Source organism: Manis pentadactyla, chromosome 10 (genome assembly GCF_030020395.1).
Source record: "Manis pentadactyla isolate mManPen7 chromosome 10, mManPen7.hap1, whole genome shotgun sequence".
NCBI lineage: Eukaryota > Metazoa > Chordata > Mammalia > Pholidota > Manidae > Manis > Manis pentadactyla.
In genome coordinates, this window is record NC_080028.1 from 56977689 (window position 1) to 56999241 (window position 21553).

Here is a 21553-nt window from a genome sequence, read left to right on the forward strand (position 1 = left end):
ATAAATTCAACCCAATTGGTACTTCCTCTTGCAACTCCGCTAACTTTTAACCTTCCTGGAGGGGCGAGCTGCAGGGGTTCAGGGTGGGGTGAAGAGGCTGCAGGACGCCCGCGGGCCTGGGGACCAGCTGGGCCCCGGGAGGGGGCGAACGGCGCGGGGACAGCGGAGAAAGTTCCCAGCTCTGACCCTGTCCTCCCCAAAACCCGAGCTAGGGGAGCTGGGGCGGGTGGCCGGATCACCGAGGAATCGGCAGTTTCCGGGAGGTCTGGGAAGCTACCCGCACACAATCCCCGGAGAAGCAGTCGTCCACCCGGGCTTTCCGGGTTCCGCCAGGGAGCCGGGGAGGAGCAACCAGCCGGGAGGGGGCCGACGGCACCGCCCCACCTGAGCGGGGAGTGTCCCGAGCTTCACAGGGAGGGGCGCGACGCGGGGGCGGGGCCGCGGGGGTGGGGTCGCACGGCGCTTTAGGGCCCGGGCAGCGCAGGGAGGGGCCGGGACGGCCGGAGTGAGCGGCGGCCGCAGCTGCAGCAAGACGGCCCGCCGGCGGCTCTGGGCCGCGCGCCGGGAACCTCGCGGGGCGGGCGGGCGCTGCACCCCCAGCCTGGCCGCCTGCGCCCGGGGACGCGGCCGCGCACGACGGGACCAGCAGCATGAGCAGCGGCTACAGCAGCCTGGAGGAGGACGCTGAGGACTTCTTCTTCACCGCCAGGACCTCCTTCTTCAGGAGGGCGCCCCAGGGCAAGCCCCGCGCCGGCCAGCAAGTAAGTGGCTCGGCGCTGCAGCCGCGACCCCATCGTTCTCGGGGGTCCCGGGACGCCCGACTCCACGTGTCTCCGTGGGGCGCGCCCGGGATGCTCATGGGGAAGGAGGAGAAGGCCCCCGCCAAGGGGATTCTGCCTTTTTTTGGAAAGATCTCGGAGTCCTGCCGCGCACGTGGGCGGGCCGGGGGGAGCCCTGCGCGAGGGGAAGCCGAGGAGGGCGGGGGCGCCGAAGGCCCGCTCCTGCCTTCCGCGCCAGATGGCCTCCCGCCGCCCCGCCTCGCGCAGCCGGCTGCCGGGGACCGTTCTGAGGCCGTGAAGGCGTCCCTGCCCTTCCCGGCGCTTCCCCCTCCGGGGACGCCCTTCGCGCCCCGCGAGCCCGCGGTCGGGTCCTCGCGCGCCCTGCAAGTCCTCCCAGCGGCCTGTGGCCCCAGGGTGGCATGGAGCCGGGTAGCTGCCAGGCGTGGCCGCTCTGACTGCCCCCCACCACACACCTTCCGCGTCCCGGCCCCGCCGCGGAGATAGTAGGCGCTCACGAAACCTGGGTTATAGGAGTCAAGGTTGTGCGTTTCCTGTAAAGTCAAGTTTATAGGTGTCTTGAATGTTTTGCAAACAGTTCCGGTGCTAGGTAAATACAAGCGGGCGAGAGTCGAGCCTTAGACGGGTTTCTTCCTTTTTTGGAGGAAGCATGCCGTGGGAAGCCTGACTCGGGGAGGGACGGAAGGGAGCTTGGGCCGCTTTCGCCGACCGCGGCAGTGGTTTTTCTGGGAGGCTCTCCCGAAACGGGGCGCCCGGGGTGGACCCGTTGGAACCCGCGGCCTCCTGGCTCAGGGAGCTGCCCCAGGAAGCCCTTCCAAGCCAGCCGTGCGCACAGCAGATTAGAGAAGGCTGTAATGGAACAAAGTTGTTACTCTTAAAAAAAAAAAAAAAAAAAAAAAAGCGCATCAAGCAGTGCTTTGAGAATCAGTCCTGGAGGCTGGAAGCAAGGAAAATCGTTCAGGGTCGTCTGATGAGTTATGGGAGTGATGAGCACAGAGTAACGTGTCAGGGTTTCCTTGCCAGACCGTTTAAGTTCATTTGGCCACTTTTTGAGGTCAGATTTCTTTTTATGACTCAGAGGTTTTAGTCTTTTCAACTTCTTTACTCCCCAAGCAGAAGAAAGGTGAGAGGGGACGGTAAAGGGCAAGAGGAAAGCCAAGTGCCCTTGCTCAGTAGCAGGTAATCCTGAGTGAAATACCGGGTCAGTCCACGCCCTCAGTTTATTGTTTTCCGAGGTTTCAGGGCGTACTCGTTACTAGTCATTTTGAGTGACGTCTTAGCTCGGGCTGCTGTAACAAATTACTAAGACTAGGTAACCTAAACACAAATGCTATGTTTCACAATTCTGGAGGCTGGAGGTCGGAGATCTGGGTGACCGCATGGATGGGTTCTGGCGAGGACCGCTCCCCGGGCTTCCTGGTTTGTAGACAGTTGCCTTGCAGTGACCCTCACAGGGAGGAAACGCTAGCTCCAGCCCTCTTAGGGTCACTGCTCCCATGGTGGCGGCCACCCTCCTGGCCTAACGAGCTCGCAAAGACCCCGCCTCCAAATCCTTTCAAGTTAGGGCTTCATCCTGTGAGCTTGGGAGACCCGGGAGTGGGGGGTGGTTCATAAACACTCAGTCCCTAGTGAGTGGTTTCTTTTTTTTTAGTACTGTATTCTGAGAGCAGTTTGCTGTGAAGTTTGGAAGTCAGCATGCCCTCCCTCCCCTGCCCTTGATGGAAGAATTGCATTTCCTTGTGCTTTCTTCACTTTTTCTTTCTTGGCCTCCCTCCTCTCCCTTCTCCGCTCTGTGTTTTCTCCTTCCACTTATGTTGCTGTCACCCTTTTAGAGCTTGCTGCCAGAGGTGGTTGTGCTAGCTCCAAGTCTGTGCAAAGGTGGCCTTTCATCTCCAGAAAACTTGATGCTGCTTGGATTCTCCAGGTGTGAGATTCCTCCTTCACAAGGGCCAGCTCTCCTGGTTGGACTTGTATGGGAAGGCTGTAGTGCTGTCAAAAGTAAACCCATCAGGTTTTGTTTTGAGTTTATACACACGCAGTGTGTCTGTTATACTCATGAATTTATATAATATTCATCTGGCAAATATATTATACCCATATAATGTTACTTATGTAGCCTTTAGAATTAGTCTAACATAAAGTATTTTGAAATAATGTGCTGAAAATCAGGATAGTAAGACTTAGTTCTTTCCTTGAAGACCTTGTTATGTATATTCGGAGGCTTTATTGCCTGTGTATTTCCCCTTCTAACATAACACAAGCAAGGTGCCGAGTGAAAGAACCTAATTTGTCAGGTGGAAAACATATGTTTTAAACTGAACTTTAGCATTTCGGTTTACTTAAGAAGTGACTGAGTGAAAAAAAAAAGTGACTGTGTCCATTTCATTCCTGATAAGATTCAGGAGTTAAGGAAGTAAAACTTACAAAGCAAGGCACTGTGAGTGTAGAACATTCCTTTTACCTAAGGTTAGGTGAGTTTTTTTTTTTTTTTTATGATGCTGGTGATTGTAAGAATAAAGCAAAGTGTGGAAGTGAAATTTCTCTTTTCAGAAGTGGAAAGAGAGGTGTTGCCATGAGGATTACAGTGATTGTGTGTGTGTGTGAGTGTGTGTGATGAACCACCTGGTGGAAAAGACAGGAAAACATGGTTTTTAGAGCTCTTGAAAATACCCAGAGAAAGCAAGATGTCTGTGGTAAATGCAGGATGGGGAGACAGGGAGAGGGGGGTACTGAGAAATGTCTTTTCTTTTGCTAGGCAAAGGAACATAGGCCAACTTCTTTCTGTCTCCAATGATAACAAAAATTCTATAGATGTAAAGAAAATGTTACCTATTCCTTTCTTCTTTTATGTTAGCAGACTCTTAAAAAAATGAAAATGACTTAAAAACCTGTCTGAAGGATATAAAGAGGAATGAACACATGGCCTGCGTGGGGCGGTTTGGATGCCGTTTATTGCTTTAGTCCCAGCGTCTCCATCAGTACCTGCCACCCAGTGGTCAATCAGTGACTATTTGTTGAATGAATGAATGCTCTCCTGGTGTGATAATAATTGGCTTTTTACGGGTTTTCAAATGTACGGTATTTTAGGATTCTTCCAAAAACCCTCTGGAAGGTTGCCCTAAAGAAAGGTAAGACCATGATAGATGATCTGTTGGCAGCTGCACACTTAGGATAGGGGAGACGCTGGAGCTCAGGTTTTCTGACTCAGACCACGCTTTCCTTTTAGGTACTTCTCAGTTACAAGAATAATTTTAAAGTTTGATTTTTCCCTTTGTAAATATGGACATCTATAATTTAGGAGTTTCTTAAAATGTTGACTGAATATATTTTCATTATGGTGTTTGTAATTAATACCTATGGTTTTCCTGGGTTGTTTTATACAGAACCAAGAACATGGGAAGTACTGTAATTTAAAATTTTCCCTTTCTACCCATTTAGACTTCCAGGAGTAGAAATGGGCTGAAATTATTAATATAATCTAATGGAGCATGTCTGACCCCATAGCTAAGTTAATCGCTTTTCTGCCTGAGCCTTTGGTAGTTAATAGGAATAAAGAAGTGAGGGAAAAAAACCCCAAAATCCAAACTCTCTGCTTTCGAAATGTAATAGCCAAGCAGACTTGAAAAACTTGAAGTCATCTCTGAACCACACATTCTTTTTAAAAAAGCTTTAGTGAAGAATTGTTTAATGAGGCAAGACTGTGAGCCTCCACATAACAGTCCTCAAGCTTACCCTATGGGTTCTCTTTATATTATAATTTAAATATTTCTGTGGCTGTTCTTTTGGTGTGTGTCTTACTGCTTAAATCAGCAGTAATGAATTGTACTGTTTTATTCAGTGTTTGCATTAGATCACTGGGGCAAAAGAATAATGGTTTGTAACATGAAAGGTATTTTGGCTATCTTAACTTTTAAAAATCCCTATGTTATTGAATATAAACATTCCTACCAGTCCTTTTGCCCCGTGCATGGTGATTTGTACATCTTGTCTCCATGTCTGATGAATTCTGTTTTTGTAGTATTAGTCCACTGGAATTTTGTGTTAGTGGGAGCAGGACTCAAAAAGGCACATTCCTTTAACTGAATTTCAAAAGAAAATTAGCCACCAATTTTATATGCCCTCATGTATGAACAATACATTCTCTACCCCATCACTTCTTCTGGCTAACTTGCAAGGTTAGGAATTATTTGGAAAGCAGTGACACAAAACATTGATGAAGAGAAAAGCTAAAAATATCCAATAATGTGGTTATTCTTTTTAGACAGTCAGTGCATGTCATACTGTAAACATTCATTTTCTAGCAGGAAAAAAAAAGGGGACTGACCAAATGCTTCCTAGGGTGGCCTGATCACTGACTCTTAGCCTTGAGCATTGGCTCTTGCTTACCCCCAACTTTCTGTATAAGCAGCTGTCTTTGGATAAAGGCCCCTGCCTGAGGCTTGCTTTACACTTCTGATTTGGCCCAGTGCCATTAGCTAGCCCAGGCCTCTCTTCCAAAGGAATGGTGAAGACAGAAGAGAGGGTAAGATAGATGTGTGCCATGGAGCTGCTCTTAATGGGGTATTTTTTGGCTAATTTATCCTGTTTGTATCCTTGTCTCATCGAAGGGCTAAAACGTATTGCCTAGTGGGATTTTTTTTTTTAATTCTGACCAAGCATTACCTATGGTACAGGCCCAGATTTACTGTTCACTTGCTTATGCAATGACTTTTAAATAACAGCAGATACAACTAGAACTCTAGTTGTATTAGCTTCTCTCAGTTCTCCTTCCTATGTCAGCACCCATGACTCCTTCTCAGAGAAGTCTTCCTGACCCGCCAATCTGAAGGCTGTCCCTTCCCTCTTAAAGCCCTCTGCTCTTTCCCTTCCTAGCAAAAATTATATTTCGTTCTTACATTTTGTTTAGTAAGGACAGAGACTAGCATATTTACCCAGTATAAAATAAATGCTCTGCACTTTGTAGGCACTTGAACGGATGAAAGCCTTTCATTTCGGGTGGGAGTCCAGTACTCGGTACTGTGAGTTTTCATTTATTCACTAATGTGCATAGTTTTCCCCCCTCCACAACTAGACTGTAAGCCTCCAGAGTATCTTCACGTGTTGTCATTTAAAAATAGACTATGTTGGTGATATCTATTATTACTAGTTTAGGTATAACTCACTATATATATATATTTCCTCCTTATTTTAAGAAAGTCCATCATTCATTCATTCACTCTAACAATTTGAGATTGTTTTTGCAAACAGTTTATTTTTGCTATGAAGGGAAAGAGCAAAAGGCTTTAGAGGAGAAGGGGGGTCTGCTTTGGTTTGGTGGCTTAGGAGGACTTCTTTGAGAGGGTGACATGGAAGAATTGTGTTGCTCGCCCCCGCCCCCGCCACACACACACACAGGTTTGGCAGTAAACAAAACAGTGAACAAAATGAAGAACCTAGTGTCATTTAGTGATATTTTTTAAAAGTTTGTTAAATAGATGAAACATCTCTTTACTTTTCCTTTAAAGAAGTGTATTTCTTCAGTGCAAAGGAAACTTTTAACTGTTCAGTTTTTCAGGAACACATCTATTGTGTAAAGGGTGGTAAAGCCATACATACATCTATTTATATGGAAATACTGACTGAGAGTGTGTCCCTGGAAAAAAGTCATCTCTTGTCCTAACTTTGTGGATGTCTGTGTTGCAACAGAAACATAATCATGCTGAGGGATATAAAATGCATAAAGCAGAGTTAATAACACCAACCTGAGTTTACCAAACTCTTGAATGAGGTTACTCTTCCAGGTTTCTCTCAGTAGTTAGTTTTCGTTTGGCTGTAAGTGGACTAGTCAAATGGTTGTTGTTTACTTGTTAATTTTTTTTTTTTTAACGGAGAGGGTCAGATATGCATTAGGAAACCCAAAAAAAAGTGATTAAAATGTGGACTACATGTCAAAGTATTATGAAATGGAAGTGACAGTCACTGTAAAACTGTACCACCCAATGTGGGAATTACTAGCCAGATGCAGCAAGCCTGAAATGAGAGGCACTGAGAAGTATGAAGTACACACTAGCTTTCCAAGACAAGGAAAGAGAATATAACATATATCACAGTAATTTAAAAATAATTGATTACATGTTGAAATGATAATATTCTGGATATATTGAGTTAAATAACATTTATTTTTACCTGTTTTACTTTTTAGCATGGCAGTTGGAAAATTTTAAATTATATATGTGGTTTGCATTGTATCTCTGTTGGACAGTGGTGTTTGCTAAAGCAGAGCTACTAGCTCTTGCCAGGATCTCCATCCTGTAGATGGTGCAGAAGACCCCGAGGCATTCCAGGAGGGCTTTTCTCTGTGAAGGGGAACTTACCCTTTACTGTTGGGAATAGTTTCCCTCACTGTATCTTGGGTCACGTGCATACCGGCATTTTGGGGTTGTGAAACTCTGTGTGTGGGTAACTTCCCTTTTTGTCCACATGAGTTGATAGGATGAAACTTGTCCTGATGGTATACTAACGTACAGTTCTGCCTTCAGCTTACAGAGAATAGGGCTCATTATTTCAGAGTATGAAAGCAACAAGAGTGACATGCAGTTTATGGGACGGTAATTGCTAACTGCTGCTACGTGATTCAGTCAGCGAAGAATAATTTACTACTTAAATATTGCAGCAATCAGTTCTCTTTCCAGATGCTAAACGAAGTGAGATAATTAGAGGTGGAAAAAGGATGAATTTGGGAATTGGAGGCCAGAATAGATTTAGATCTCAGATTTAAGATATTTAGAATATAATCAGCAAAGTGTGTTCACAAAATTAATGCAGGTTGGGCAAAGTGTGTGTGTGTGTGTGTGTGTGTGTGTGTGTGTGTGTTAAGATTGTGAAAGTAGTTTCCTAAATTCATTTCTGACGTGTTTGACTCTTCACAATGTTCTAGACTGGTGCTAGGGATGCAGTGAACAAAACAGATGGGAACCTGTTCTCATGGAGGCTGGTTAGTAGTCTGTATAGATCATCTCTCATCCATGGTGAGGAGCAAGATCTTAGTTCAAAAATTGGCTCCATCTTTGTGTTGTATATGCTAAAAAATGAGTAATTTCTCATAAGCATGTTATTTCTAGTGGAAATATTTTAAGGTTTAGTGGGTAGCTAGATCAGTGTTCTTGAGTTTATTTTTTTAATAACGAGTCCTCTAAAAATCACATCACAGAGTTTGGTTGAAATGGCCCATTATCTCACTGTCCTAATCCAAATATTATTTTGTGGAATTGTTTCCTAGTGTTTACTTGTCTCTTTGACGTACATGTAATCATACTGTACTGACATTTTTTTAAAATTGTGGGAAAATACAGATAATATAAAGTTTGCCATCTAAACCATTTTTTAAGCAGTGTAGCAGTGTTAAGGATATTTACCCTGTTGTATATCCAATTGCCAGAACTTTTTTGTCTTGGAAACTGAAACTCAATTTCCCTGTTTTCTCCTGCCTCCAACTCCTGGCAACCAGCATTCTACCTTTTCCTGGATGAGTTGACTAGCCTAGGTAGCTCACATAAGTGAAACTCTGCGGTGTTTGTCATTTTATTCTCAGAGCCCATCCACATGTGTCAGAATTTCCTGCAAGTCTGAATAATAATATTCCATTGTATGTATAGATCACATTTTGTTTATCCATTCATTCAGTCGATGGACATTTGGGTGCTTCCACCTTTTGGCTGTGGGGAATAATGCTGCTCTAAACAAGGGTGCAAATATCTAAGAGACCCTGCTTTCAGCCCTTTCAGATCTATACCCAGAAGTGGCATTGCCAGATCATTTGGTAGTTCTGTTTTTAATTTTTTGAGGACTACTGTACTGACAAATTTGAATCCTGCTATTTAATCTTAGAATTAGGAGATACTGCTGCATGATTTCAGCTATCATTTTGATGTCTTTGTGGTATTTTATTGAATAGGCACTATTCCCCTAATATTGGAAAACCTGAGTGTTTCTAATTTTTGCTGCTATATTTAACAGTGTAGTGAACATCTTAAGCAAGAAACCTTGTCCACTATGGATTGATATTTATTAGGATAGATACACATAATGGGTTTTACCAAACCGAACATGAGGGTATGATCATTTGTATGGTTCTAGTTCTGTACTGCCAATTTAAGGATATATACTTTTAACTAGTTTCACTGAATCCTTAGCCCCACTGGATATAGTCATTAAAATAGAGGGAAAACTTCATAAAGGCACTTCATTGTGATTTAATTTGCATTCTTTAGTTAATATTTTTCTATACTTACAAGTCTATCTTCCTCTCGCTGTAAGCATGGTTCATGGCCTTTGACCATGTGTTAGGTCTATGGAAATCCTGAGAGAGCATTGCTCTTCAGCCCTATGCATAGTTTGCTTGGGTAGGTGGTTCCCATTTTTTGTGGTGAGCTGAACTTCAGGTTATTTTTTGACTTACTCTGTACCAATGGGACATTACATACACTGGCATTTTGAAATACTTCAGAGTGTTTTTCAGGCTGACATCACTGAAACTCAGAACAAAATACTTTTACTGCTGTAATAATGACGCAGGACGCAGGATGCAGGAAAGGCATTGCTAAGAAAGCAGCAGTGTTTTGTGAATACATCATGGAATACAGAGGGTGGGGCTGGATTATGTGTTGTTTATACTAACCACGTGAAAAAGGATGACTGGAAATGCCTGTTTAGCTTGTAATTTCAAGAAATTCAGCATCAGTTTTCCAGCCACCCAAGTAGAATTTGGAGGAACCTAAGTTATAAATAGTAGGTATTAAAAAAAGGATGGTAGGGCAAACCACTAAAAACCTCACCTACCAAAGAGGATTTTTATACTGTGTACTTTCAAGCTTACTGTCTTTTGTTGAAAAATTGCAATTATATGGAATCTGGCATTACTGTCTACTTAAGGCTTGCCTCTGTCAGTAATTTCTGCTTAATCTCTTATAATCTGATTAATTCCTAGTTTGCCCTCACTTAAATTTTTCTTTGTACAGACTATTTTAATTAAGTGAATCTTTTAATAAGATCTGGAGAGTTTTTTCTGACTAGATTATGAACCCTCCTTAAGTCACATTTTCTTAGGCGGCTCAGACAAGCTTACTCTGAAAATTTCCCACAAATAATTGTTTTGAGGAATATTTTTTTGACATTTTGCCAGTTAAGTCATAGAAATTTGTAAGTATCCGATATAGTTCTTAAACAGCAAAGCAGACAGAAATGAAAGGTTTTTATGAAAGTAGAAAAACATAGCTGCATGTATTACACAGGAGGAAAAATACCAATTCTGAAATGAAGTTTAACATTCCACAGTGTTTTACAGTTAATGGAGCTTTCCAAGGGAATTAAAATTCAGTTGATTTATTTGGACTCTAAATTAAGTGGAACTTTGAGATGAGAAATGAAACCAACCAAAGTTGTACTGGTTTGGGCCTTAAGCAGGTCTGGGTTTAATAGCAGGGAGTGGTGAATTCAGGGGTACTAGTGTTTGGTCAGTGATTTCCCAGCTATGGGAAAAGGTAAATAATATGTAGGCGCTTTAAAGAAACAATGATACTTTTGTCCAATTAAGGTTTGTTTCTGTTTGAACAGGCTTGTGGATTGCTTTTTCTTGCCAGTTTTCCTTAGGGAGGAAGGTGTGCTGCCCTTCCAGCTCTTCCTGAAGTTGAAAAGCTGCTTTCTCGCTTTCCTGACGTGGTGCAGATGGTTGGGAAGAGTGTGGTGCTGCTGTGCTGAGGTGGGGTTTGACCCGAGGCTGTCCTTGTCCTGTTGGTCTCCGCCAGAGGAAGTTAGTTCTAGGAACTTGCAGAGTTACTCCTGCCTTTGGGGGAGAGGGCAGAGTCAAGTCCTGTAGGGGAAGGCTCTGCTTTCAGAAAGGCAAATAAAGCACCCAATATCAGCAAATCAACTTGAAATCCATCCTCCCTGGAGGTGGTTCTGTGCAGCTTTACTGACAGTCGGTCTGGAATGTCTAAGGTGTGGGCGGTTACTATTCAAAAGGCCGGGTGGTGGGTGGAGAGATTAGATTCTGCTACTGGCTAAATGAGTGCGTGTTCTTAATTGAATTGTTGGTTGCAAGCAATCAGCTGTTGAGGCAGCCTTAGTTTAAATCAGTGCTTGGCTGTGTTATCTTGGGCAAGTCACGGAAGTTCCTTAAGCCTGAATTTCCTCCTTTGTAGAGTAGCACATAATAATGGTTACCTTCAAAAGGTTCTACTATATATATGGTCGTGTACTTTTCTCATTTGAGAGTGCTGGCTGAGTGGAAAACTGACCATGCAGGGAGATTAGAAGCAGCTAACAACCCAGAAAGGAGGGGAAGATGGCAGGACATTAGGTGTGCCTCTCTGGTTTTATTGACCGAAATGAATTGGGAATCTCAGTGTAATTGATCAGGAAGGAGCTTTAGTCATTCCTGGAGGCTTATTATTTTTATTTTTTTTAACCATGTTCAGCATCACTGTGGTGCTTTGTTTCCTGGTAAAGGGATAGTTTTCCTCCTGACCTAGCCTGAGGCCACCTATCAAAGGCTTCACCATTTTCTTTTTCCTTTAGCGCAAGCCACCCCAGTGGAAAGATATGAAAGTGGTTCTTTGGTTCAAGAGTTTATGTATAAGTTAACACATTGTATGAATTCCACCCCCGCCCCCCACCACCCCATTTTCAACTTCCTCTGTTCTTCTTCTCTTATCTGCCTGTGGCTGTAGGATTCTGGCTGCAGTTTTGCTCAAGGCTGCTGGCTTGACCTGGTGACAAATACCGCTTCCGGGGGCTTTCCTTTTTTCGCCACAAGGTCTGAATCGTCTTGGGCTCATTGTTTAGGGACTTAGTCAGTGTCCTGTTTCTCATTTTCAGGAGATCAAATTAAATGAGGTAATTTATGTGAACTCTAGCGCGCTGCAAAGGGAGATGCTGCAGCTATCATTAGCGTCCAGCCCCGCGGTGGCACCGTTCCAGCCCTCTGGCCTCCCACCCACAGAGCGCTCTCTCCTCTCAGGGATTTCAGCATTGCTGGACACAGCCAACAGTTCACAGACAAGTTTGCTTATGCAACATTTGAACGCAGGGCGTTAGAGCAGCCGGCGAGTCACGTGATCTGTTTGTTGGCTAACAGTTCATTTATGCTCTATAATACTTGCGTGAGTTTCGGAATCTGCTGGGAAACCTCTTTGGGTCACGTGAGCCTCTTGGAGTTTGCTATTCCCTCTCTGTCCTCAACTTCCCCTCCTCTTTGGTTATGTGTTGTGCAGTAAATTGGTTGTTTATTCTGAACGCCATTGTGAATGTGTTTAATCACTTAAAATTGTTAAAAATTTATGTTCTTAGGTAAGTTATATTATCAATAATTCATATAAAAGACTTAGAACATTAGCATATGTGTAACATGTAACATTAAAGGTTAACTACTTCTACTGCTGTCAGCATTGGTTTTTTGGGGGCATTTATGTACCATTTTTATTATAAATATTAATAGTTATTAGTTTCAGGTGTACAATCTAGTGATTTGACATTTATATACATTACAAAATTCTTACCATGATAAGTATAGTTACTGTCTGTCACCATACAAAGTAATTACAGTACTATTGACTATATTCCCCATGCTGTACATTTCATTCCTGTGACTTATTTTATAATTGGACGTTAAAATGACTAAAAACAATACGGTGGGAGCTTTTACTAAGATAGTGTGGCTCAGCAGAAAAATCTGTGAATCTAAAATTGGGAGATTATCTTGGTTCTGGATCTTTCATTTACAGGTTGGTAGCTTGAGCCAAGTTCCTTAATTTCCTTGAGTATCAACTTACTCATCTTTAAAACAGATATAGAAAAGTTAAATGAGAAAATGTGTGCGGAAAACATCCCTAGATTATAAATTGTTACATAATTGCAAGAATGACAGCATCACCAATGTTAATTTTGTTTTATTATTGTTTATTTCTAATTAAAATGAAAATTTATGCCCACTGCAGTTAGTGAAATAGCTTTTCAAAACTCTACTTTTAAAAATTGAGATGTAATTGATATGCAATACTATATTGGTTTCACATACAACATAGTGATTCAGTAATTATGTATATTACTAAGTGCTCATTACTATAAGTATGGACCCTTCCCCAAACTGTCAGTGCATTTAGAGATAACTACAAATCGTTTGCTCCTTTTAATATGTATCTTGTGTCTTAGAAACTGATTTAAAATTCTCAGCTTACCATAATATTGGAGGTGAGACTTGATAAATAGTTGTTCAAAAATGAATTTATTTCTCCATCTCATTCATGTATGTCTATTTTTATCTGCAAAGTAGTGATTTGCATTTGGAGGCCTGAACAATTTATATCTAAGCAGAGAATCTAAATTTATGAATCGATTAGGCTGTTGATGAAGTACTCTGATACTCTGGGAAAAGATGATATTCTAGCTCATTGATGTGTGCATCAGGATTTGTGTTAATTTAGTTTTAAGCCTTGCAGAGTATCCTGTCTGTGAGCTTTGCAAGGGCAGACGGTGTCTGTCTTGTTCACCACTGTATCTTCATTGCTGGGATGGTGCCTTGCACCGGGCACAGAGGGCAGCCTGTCAATATTTGCTGAGTGACTACCTGGTTTTCATTTGATCAGATTGGTGTCAGAATCATAAGAAAAAAATTGGGTGGAGGCAGTGAAACAGAGTTCTTTTCTTTCGGGGAGTAATAATACAACACATAGTGATAATAGATTCTGTATCATGTGAAAGTGAGACATACAGGTGAAATGGAAAGTATATTGGGTTGGCGATATGGAGACCTACATCCCAGGCCCAGTCATTTTATTAACTAGCAGAGGTAACTTTGGGAGTTAATGGTTAATTTATTCTAGAGGTGAACTCCTGATTAGAGGGCAAGTAACAGCGATAAGGCATGAAAGGGATTCCATGAACTGTATTAGAAATGCCGGATGGATTAGTTTGGCTATATTAGCTGTATTAGGTCATATCTGGTTGGGTGGGGTTGAACTGAAGTGATTCGGTTAGTCCTCGTGTTTGAGAAATGAGTAAAATATGTAGAATTACTTCTTTTACTGAAGAGGGAATGTCTTGGGAGAGAACTGTCAAGGAGGTGGGGGTGTGTGGTCAGGGATGGTTTAAGTCATCCGTATGTAGTGCCAACAAGAGTGAGTTTCATGCAAGCCAAGGAGAACATTTCATCGTTCTGAACTTCTGTATTGCAGTAGTTACAAATTTGGTGTCAAAAACTCTTGAAGAAAGAGAGCCCGTCAGCTGTGCTGCGGTCCTTAAAGACAGGGCAGGATGAACGCCTGGGAGTCATCTGCTGCCTAGGAGGGCTAGGACAGGGTAGTTTACTGCAGTGCTTCCCGGAAGGGTGACTGTCGGTGGGTGGGTGCGGCATTTGGGAGCGAGGAAGCATATTCATTTCCTTTGGGAGATCTAATTCTGTCCTTTGTTTCTAGTGTTTCCTTTATTCCAGCTGGTCTGCACATAAATTTACCAGGTAAATATTCTTGGAAAATGTCTTTTAGCAAGTGGATACCCGTTATAAGACATCAACCTGTTGTTTACTCCAGCATAGCCAAATGTGAGGCTCCTGATGTTTCTGCCCCCCTTGCCCACACTCTGTAGAAAGTGCCGTACTCAGCCTGAGGTTCACTGATCTTAGAATTACCCAGTCCGAGGCTCATTTCTTATGTCTTGTCCTCTGATTGCTATAGCTATATTTATGTAAGTATTGTCTTCCTGATGAGCATGACAGAGCTGTTGAGGGCTAGGGAGCTTTGCTTTGTGGAGGCCATGTCAGATGATTCATGAGTGTGATGATTAACTTGATTCATTATTGAGGCATTGTCTTCCCCTAGAAGAATTATTTTAATCTGAGCAGTTCATTTAGAACTTTCTTCTCATCTGTTTCTAATTTCATATATACACCAGGGGATATTTCAGGAAGACTCTGTGGGGAAAGATATTTCTTTAAAATTGGACTTTTAAACATTTGCAGGATTATGGAATAATTTAGAATGACATAACTGTAACTCTAAAGGAATGGACTAGGTGGAATGGTTCCTTTTAACCTGAGAGTCTCAGGTTTTCTGTTACTCTCTTCGCTAGAAGGGACATGCTTAAAATGCGTAAGTATACAAAGTTTTGTTTTCAGCCATGGCAATAACACATTTTTCTAGGGACTCCTGGTCTTTTCATTAAGCACACCCTAGTATCTGTAAAATTCTGTGGTGCATTTTAGATTTGGGAAATGTATGCTGTGATAATGTGAAGAGAGGGGTGATTTAGCTAGCTGCTCACATTTTGTGTTTGCTTTAATTTGAAATGTTGGCCATATGAAAATGAGCATTATGTCAGAATGGTTTATATGAACTAAAATGTTGTGTTAGCACTTCGCAGTGAGTAGAGTACCAACACTCAAGATCCTAAATGTTACAGTTTTTAAATAGTCTTTGAAGTATCTCTGAATTTACACATTGGCAGTGCATTTATATAGACACTTTCTGATTTTAGCAATTTTAGTGGTCAAAAGGGAAAAAGATGGGCTGAACCACAAATAAAAAGGTTCCCCTATCTAGGGGATATGTATAATTATGTATAATTATGTATGTATAATTATGGCACCAAAAAAGATAGAAACATAATGCTAAAAGCTCCTTCAAAACCCTGACTTGTTCTTTGTGGCTGTCAGGGGTTGTTGTATCGGGTCACATCCACCTCAGGAGGAATTATCACCAATCCTCCGTGGCTTCAGTTACTGAGGTGGAATGAAGGCAGAGTGGGGATGAAGTGGAGGGGTCAGGTGGGAGATGTGGGACCATTTGCCGGCCCTGAGTGTTGGCCTTGGGGGTGGTAAGAGGAGTCAGGTATGAACGGTGGGTTGCTTGGCTTGGGTGACTTGGGAGATGATGCTTTAACCACCAAGAAAGGAAATGTAGGAGAAGGAATGGATTTGGTAGGGAGGATAAGCCCAGACAATGCATTGACTCCAGGCAGTCACTAAATAGGGAATGAATGAAAACCTGGTTGTGTATATTTTTTGAGGTATCTATAGGATATCAAGGGGTCCTGAACTTGTCCAGAAGATAGAGAAGGTACACCTGGTTTTGGGAGAGAGCTTTGGGATTTGTTGAAGCCATGGGATATCAGATGGAAGCGTGGAAGACACCAGCATTTAAAGGTGAGGCAGAGAAGAAGGGGTGTCCCCAGAGTTTACCAAGATGAGTGGCTAAGGTGGTAGGAAGACAACCAGGAAAGATGGGTGTCCTGGGAGCCAAGGTAGGTCAGGAGCTGGTAAGTCGGACTACAGTGGGACAGGTGTGAATTGTTGGGGAGGAAATGGGGGAAGTGAGGGTTGTCTGCTCTTCCATGAAGCTGGGCCAGGGAGGAAAGGCTGGTCATAAAACAAGGAGGCCATAAGGTCGAGGAAGGTGTTTGGGGTGGTTCTGTAGTCATTTTTAGATGAGAGGCTTGAATAGAAAGGAGTATGGGGATTTGGGGGTACAGGTGAGGGAGAGGGGATTGTTGATGGAGATAGATGGCTGCCTTCCCAGTGGAAGGAATGGAATTTGGGCTATTGGTGGAAGAGGACCTCTTAGAAAGAAGATGGCTCTTCTTGGAGAACAGGGGAGAGTTAAATCTGGAAAAAACATGTACATGACATATGGAGGTGACTAGGAAATTGAGTTGGTGGCAAATGGACACTGGTGGAGGAGGTGGGTATGTGTGCATGTGGAGGGAAACCTGCAGAGACCAGAGGGAGCTGGTGTATCTGTGGACCCTGGTGGTGTTCTGGGTGGAGCAAATGGTGTCACCTGTGGTTGTGGTGACAAACTAGGCTGGAAAAGGAAATGAGCTCCAAAGGGCAGTGTTTGCCAGCCTGAGGATTTTGGGTATTATATTCTGGGTAAGGAGGAGCCATTTAGGGAGAAGTAATATGATGAGATCGATGATTTTGAAACTGATAGCGCTTAATGGCAGAGTGGAGAGAGAGGCAGGGACATTGTATGGACGGCTATTGCAGTAACCTGGGAGAAGATCATTAGGACTAGAAATGGGCTGCTTGGAGTGGGAGAGATGATGCCAGAAGTTGAGTGGGGAGATTGGCGCTGATTGACCAGGTGAGGGAGGGAGAGGAAGGAGAGGGGGAGAAAGAAAGAGGGAGGGGTGTGGGGAAGGCAGTGGAGAGGACTCCGTGCCGCAGTGGAAATACGGAAGAGGAGGAACAGTGGTCTAGTGAGGTGGTAGGACAGTTCAATTTTAGGCATTCGTAGAACTTTAGTGTCCAGCTGGAAACCAGAATCAGGCGTCTGAAGCTCAGGATAGAGGTCAGGGCAAGAGACAAAGATTTGGAGGCATGAGATCATCATCCTTGAATTGGAACAGTGAAGTTGTATTTGAAAGAACAGGAGAAAAATAAATCTTGATACGGATACAGATTGTAAAAGTAAACTTCTCAGACCATTTCAGTGTATTTTTAACTTTCTTAGAATAAAGCCTTTGACCAGAATGTGGATGCCCACACCTCCAGCTCAAAGTAACAGGACAAAAAAGTGTTAGGAAGTAAATTCAGGGGAGGGTTCTATAGAAATGCTGTTACCTTGATCGTTTTTGTTCCTTGAATCCTTTTAATATCAGACTTCAGAAGACTGATGGAGACTAACTGGTCGTATTTTTAGAAAGTCTTTGAAGATGAAACATTGTCTTGTGTGTAGTATCATTGCCTTTTATTCCCTGGCTTTGACTTCATTACATACCTAATAATTAGATGTTCTAATGCAATGTCTATTAGAGGGGGATCAAAAAAATGTATAGGAGATTTATATCTCTTTTCAGAAAATAGGCTGATTACAATTTATATTTAGCTAAGTAGTGATTTGTAGAGGCTTGCTTTGGATCTGCCATAAAATCCACATTTTTCTGTTTTCCTTCCTGAAATACCTAAATAATGCTGCTGATCTGTGTAAATGTTAAACAAGTAGTCTTTAAACCCTGGGAAAGTTCAGCAGCATAGGGGAGGTGAGTGAGTGGGATTGTTCTCCTAGCCCTCTGCTGTCAGTAAAGTGTCTACTACTTTTTGATTTAATGCTGTAGAAGATCAATTACTATTCCTGCTTTATGGGATCAACAAACATTGAGTGCCTGCCGTATACCCATTGCTGGACTTTGTCCCAGGGCTTCAAAGAGGAATAAGCCAGCATCCTTGCCCCCAAGAGCACAGTCTAGTGGAAAGTGATGGCCTGTGCTGTTGTGGCTTAAAGTAAATGAGTATCACTCCCTATCCTGCTCCTGGTACAAAACTCCTAACATCCTTGAATTTCCTAAGTGATTGATAAGGGGAAAAAGAATGTCTTCATTATTTATGACAAGACCCTCTCAACCACTTTTGAGTTTACGTTAATGAAGTGACTTTTGAAAAGCCCCTAAAGTGGGGGCCTGGTTGCCCCAGGAACCTCTAAACATGATTAGAGGGTTGAATTCTCTCTCACTCCACACCCCTACCTCCTGAGAGGGGAGAAAGGCTGGAGATTTAGTTCAGTTACCAGTGGCCAATGAGTTAATCAGTCATGCCTACGTAATGAGTCCTCCATAAAACTCCTGACCAAAGGAGTTTGGAGAGCTTCTTGGTGGGTGAACATGTGGATGGGAGGAGGGTGGTGTTTGTGGCGAGGGCATGGAAGCTTTGCGCCCCTTCCCACATCCCTTACCCTAGGCATCTCTTGCAGTTGGCTCTTCCTGAGCTGGTAATGGGAATTACAGTACTTCCCCGGTCCTGCCAGCCATTCTGGTAAATTGAACCTGAGTAGGGGAGTCATGGGAACCCCCAGTTTATAGCAGGTCCCTCATAAGCACAGGTGACAGTTTGGACTTGCATTTGGCCTCTGAAGTGCTGGGGGAGTCATGGGACTGAAGAGTAGGGCAGGCAGCAGTCTGGTTAGGGTGACTCTGCCACATTATTAAAAATAAGGGCCTGAGTGTGTGGATCTCGGCTGGGGGTCGGGGGACATGGGAGGAAAATCATAGGGTTATGGTTAAATGAAGCCTGGATGGTCTAGTCTGAAGTCAAGTGATGGAAGGTGATGATGGAGAGGAGGATGGGGACCCCATGCTGAAAACAGGCAGCATCTCCTGAAAACAGGCAGCATCTCCTTTTATTATCTAGGTTTACCATGAAACTCCTAAAAATATTTCTGTAGTTTTGCATATCTGTACATTTAGTGTGGGCATTCAGAAGCAGCCTAGGACCTTGTGAATTTATAGCATTCTTTTCATACTGATTGTGTTCCATGTCATCTAAAAAAATATTAAGGTCAACATGGGTGGAGATTATAACGATTGTCACAACTCTGAAGAAGCTGGGGACTAATGTAATTAAAGAGTAGTCTGTAATGAGTAAGTAGGCTTTGGAAATTTGTTTCAAGGAGTAGTAAATGAAGGAGTTGTAGAGGCTGGTTGCGTATTGCTGCATATATTTGTTTCAGATCAGAAAGAATATTTAAAGGATCTGGGTGAGTTCTGAAAATTCACACCCACTGAAATTGCTTAAATATTTGCAGTATTATTGAGCACGGACCATATGCAGAGCTTAGTATTATATCTAGTTGGGTTATTATGAGAGTCCTGCTCCCTCTCTAAGGAACCTCTCTGGGATTAAATGGGAGAACAACATAATACAAAGCAGTTTGTGAGCAGTAACAGCTGTATAAATGAGCATAGAATAACCCAGAAGGGATTGAAATAAATACCTTTAGAAGACATTTAAAGTATATAATAATACCTTTGATATATTTCTTTGTGCAACTCTTGTTGAACAAGTGGGCACCAGAGGCTGAATAGAAAAGGTCAGGCAGGCCTCCTTAGGAATACCTGCTGAAGGTTGTAGAAGCTTGGATTTGGGTGTTGGAAGGATAGAAGCTCAACCAATGACTTGGGTCTTTTTTTTCTGTAGAAAAAACACTGGTTTGTGTTTTGAAAAGGGATAGATGGCCTCAAAAACATAGTTAGTTTTCAGCAATGCCATGTGCATCCTCCAACAGGGATTATTTCTAGGGATAAGTGATCAGTGTGGGTAGTAACTTTCTAGGAACACTGCAAAGTATATCTGTGAGATTGGGATAACTCTTAAATTAGGATGTTCCTACTAGAGAATCCAAGATTGTAATAGAAAGGAAATTAGTTTTTGAACTCTTACATTGTCAAAGTATATATTAATTTCTTGAAACAAGTCAAAATGCTAGGAGGGAATGTTTTTCTTTTGACTATTATAAAGTAATTCAGAATACAGTAATTATGTAAAAGCATGAATTCCTTTATAGCTGCCATCCAACCTAAAAGAGTATTGCTGATACAGCTGAAGCCCCCCAGGTCTCAGTTCCCCCCCACTTTTCTCTCCCTTCCTTTCTCTCCTGCTCTTTTTAATCTTTTCAATCTAAGTATTTTATAGTTTTAATAAGGGTATCTGTAAATATTCATCACCAATGATTAGTGTTATTTTACATGTGTTTAGAATTTATAGATGTGGTATCCCATGATTTCTTCTCTAGCTCAGGTATTTTTGAGGTTCTTGTTACACCAGTTCATTCTTTCTGATTCTTTTTAACTGCTGAACACACTACAGTGTATCCATCTTTTTGCTGATGGATGTTTATTTTTCCTCCCATTTTTCTCTATTACAAATGATATTGCACCACACATCTTTACATGTCCCCTTTTGAGTGTGAGACTTTGAGTAGGCATAATCTCTGGGGTGGAATTGCTAGTCATAGGGAAGGAAATTATCTTCATGTTTGTTGGGTAGGTTCTTTTGTTCCATGTTTGAAGTGGGAAGCTTGAGGAATCAGAAATTATTTCTTTCTAACTTGTATGCTAAAATTTTCTTGAAGTTATTAGACCTGTGAAAGCTTGTGGTTTGGGATAACAGAATAGGTAATATTTATTATGTGTTCATGATTTGTAACTTGTGATTTATGTAAAAGTTCCAGTTAGTTAAATAAATATCTTCACCTAGGACTTCTGTGAAAGACTATAGAAAAGAAATTCCTAAATGGTATTTCTTTGGTTATTGGTGCTCACTTGAAGGTCTGGTGTGTGTGGGTTGGTGGGACAGGGGAGTCTTATGAATAGATAACATTTTGTGATGTTTAAATTTTCTATAATCTATTTGAAAAATTTTTTTTTAACTAAAATCTTTATTGAGGTATAATTGACATGCAGTATATTAGTTTCAGGTGTACAACATAATGATTTGATATTTGCATTTATTACAAAATGATCACAATAAGTCTAATTAACATCTGTCACCACACAAAGTTACACAATTTTTTTTTTCTTGCAGTGAGAACTTAACCAATTTACTCTCTTAACAACTTTCAAGTAGGCCATACAGTATTGTTAACTCTAGTTGCCATGCTGCACTGAAAATCTCTTTTTCAATCCCCATTTCATCTCAGGGTGATTAGATAGAAGAAACAGGTGCCTGAGTTATGAAGATTGATAGAAATCCTGGTAGGATCTTGTTGAAATAACCTGGTGTGTGCCTCTTTGCTGAAAGAGGGCTCTGTTCTTTGTTTTTTTTTGGTAGTCTTCCTGGTCAGGCTGCTCAGGTTTTAGTTTGTGGTTTTTGTACCTGTTGAACTGGCTTTGGGCTGATAATATCAGTTCTTCATTTTTTGTCCACATCTTTTTTTTAGAACTTTTATGTAACTCTTTTCAATAAGATCCTAAAACCATTTGCTGCCACAGTTCAGTTGCTTCTCCATACATTT

General features: G+C 42.2%; 1 protein-coding gene across 1 annotated transcript in view; it reads left to right on the forward strand.

The window, feature by feature from the left end:
- Positions 1-477: 477 nt before the first annotated feature.
- Positions 478-21553, forward strand: part of RASSF3 (Ras association domain family member 3) — a 64498-nt gene continuing 43422 nt past the window's right edge. Inside the window, exon 1 of the mRNA XM_036894986.2 lies at positions 478-761. Coding sequence (XP_036750881.1) covers positions 651-761 — 111 coding nt within the window. The 5' untranslated portion in view covers positions 478-650. The remainder of the gene's footprint in view (positions 762-21553) is intronic.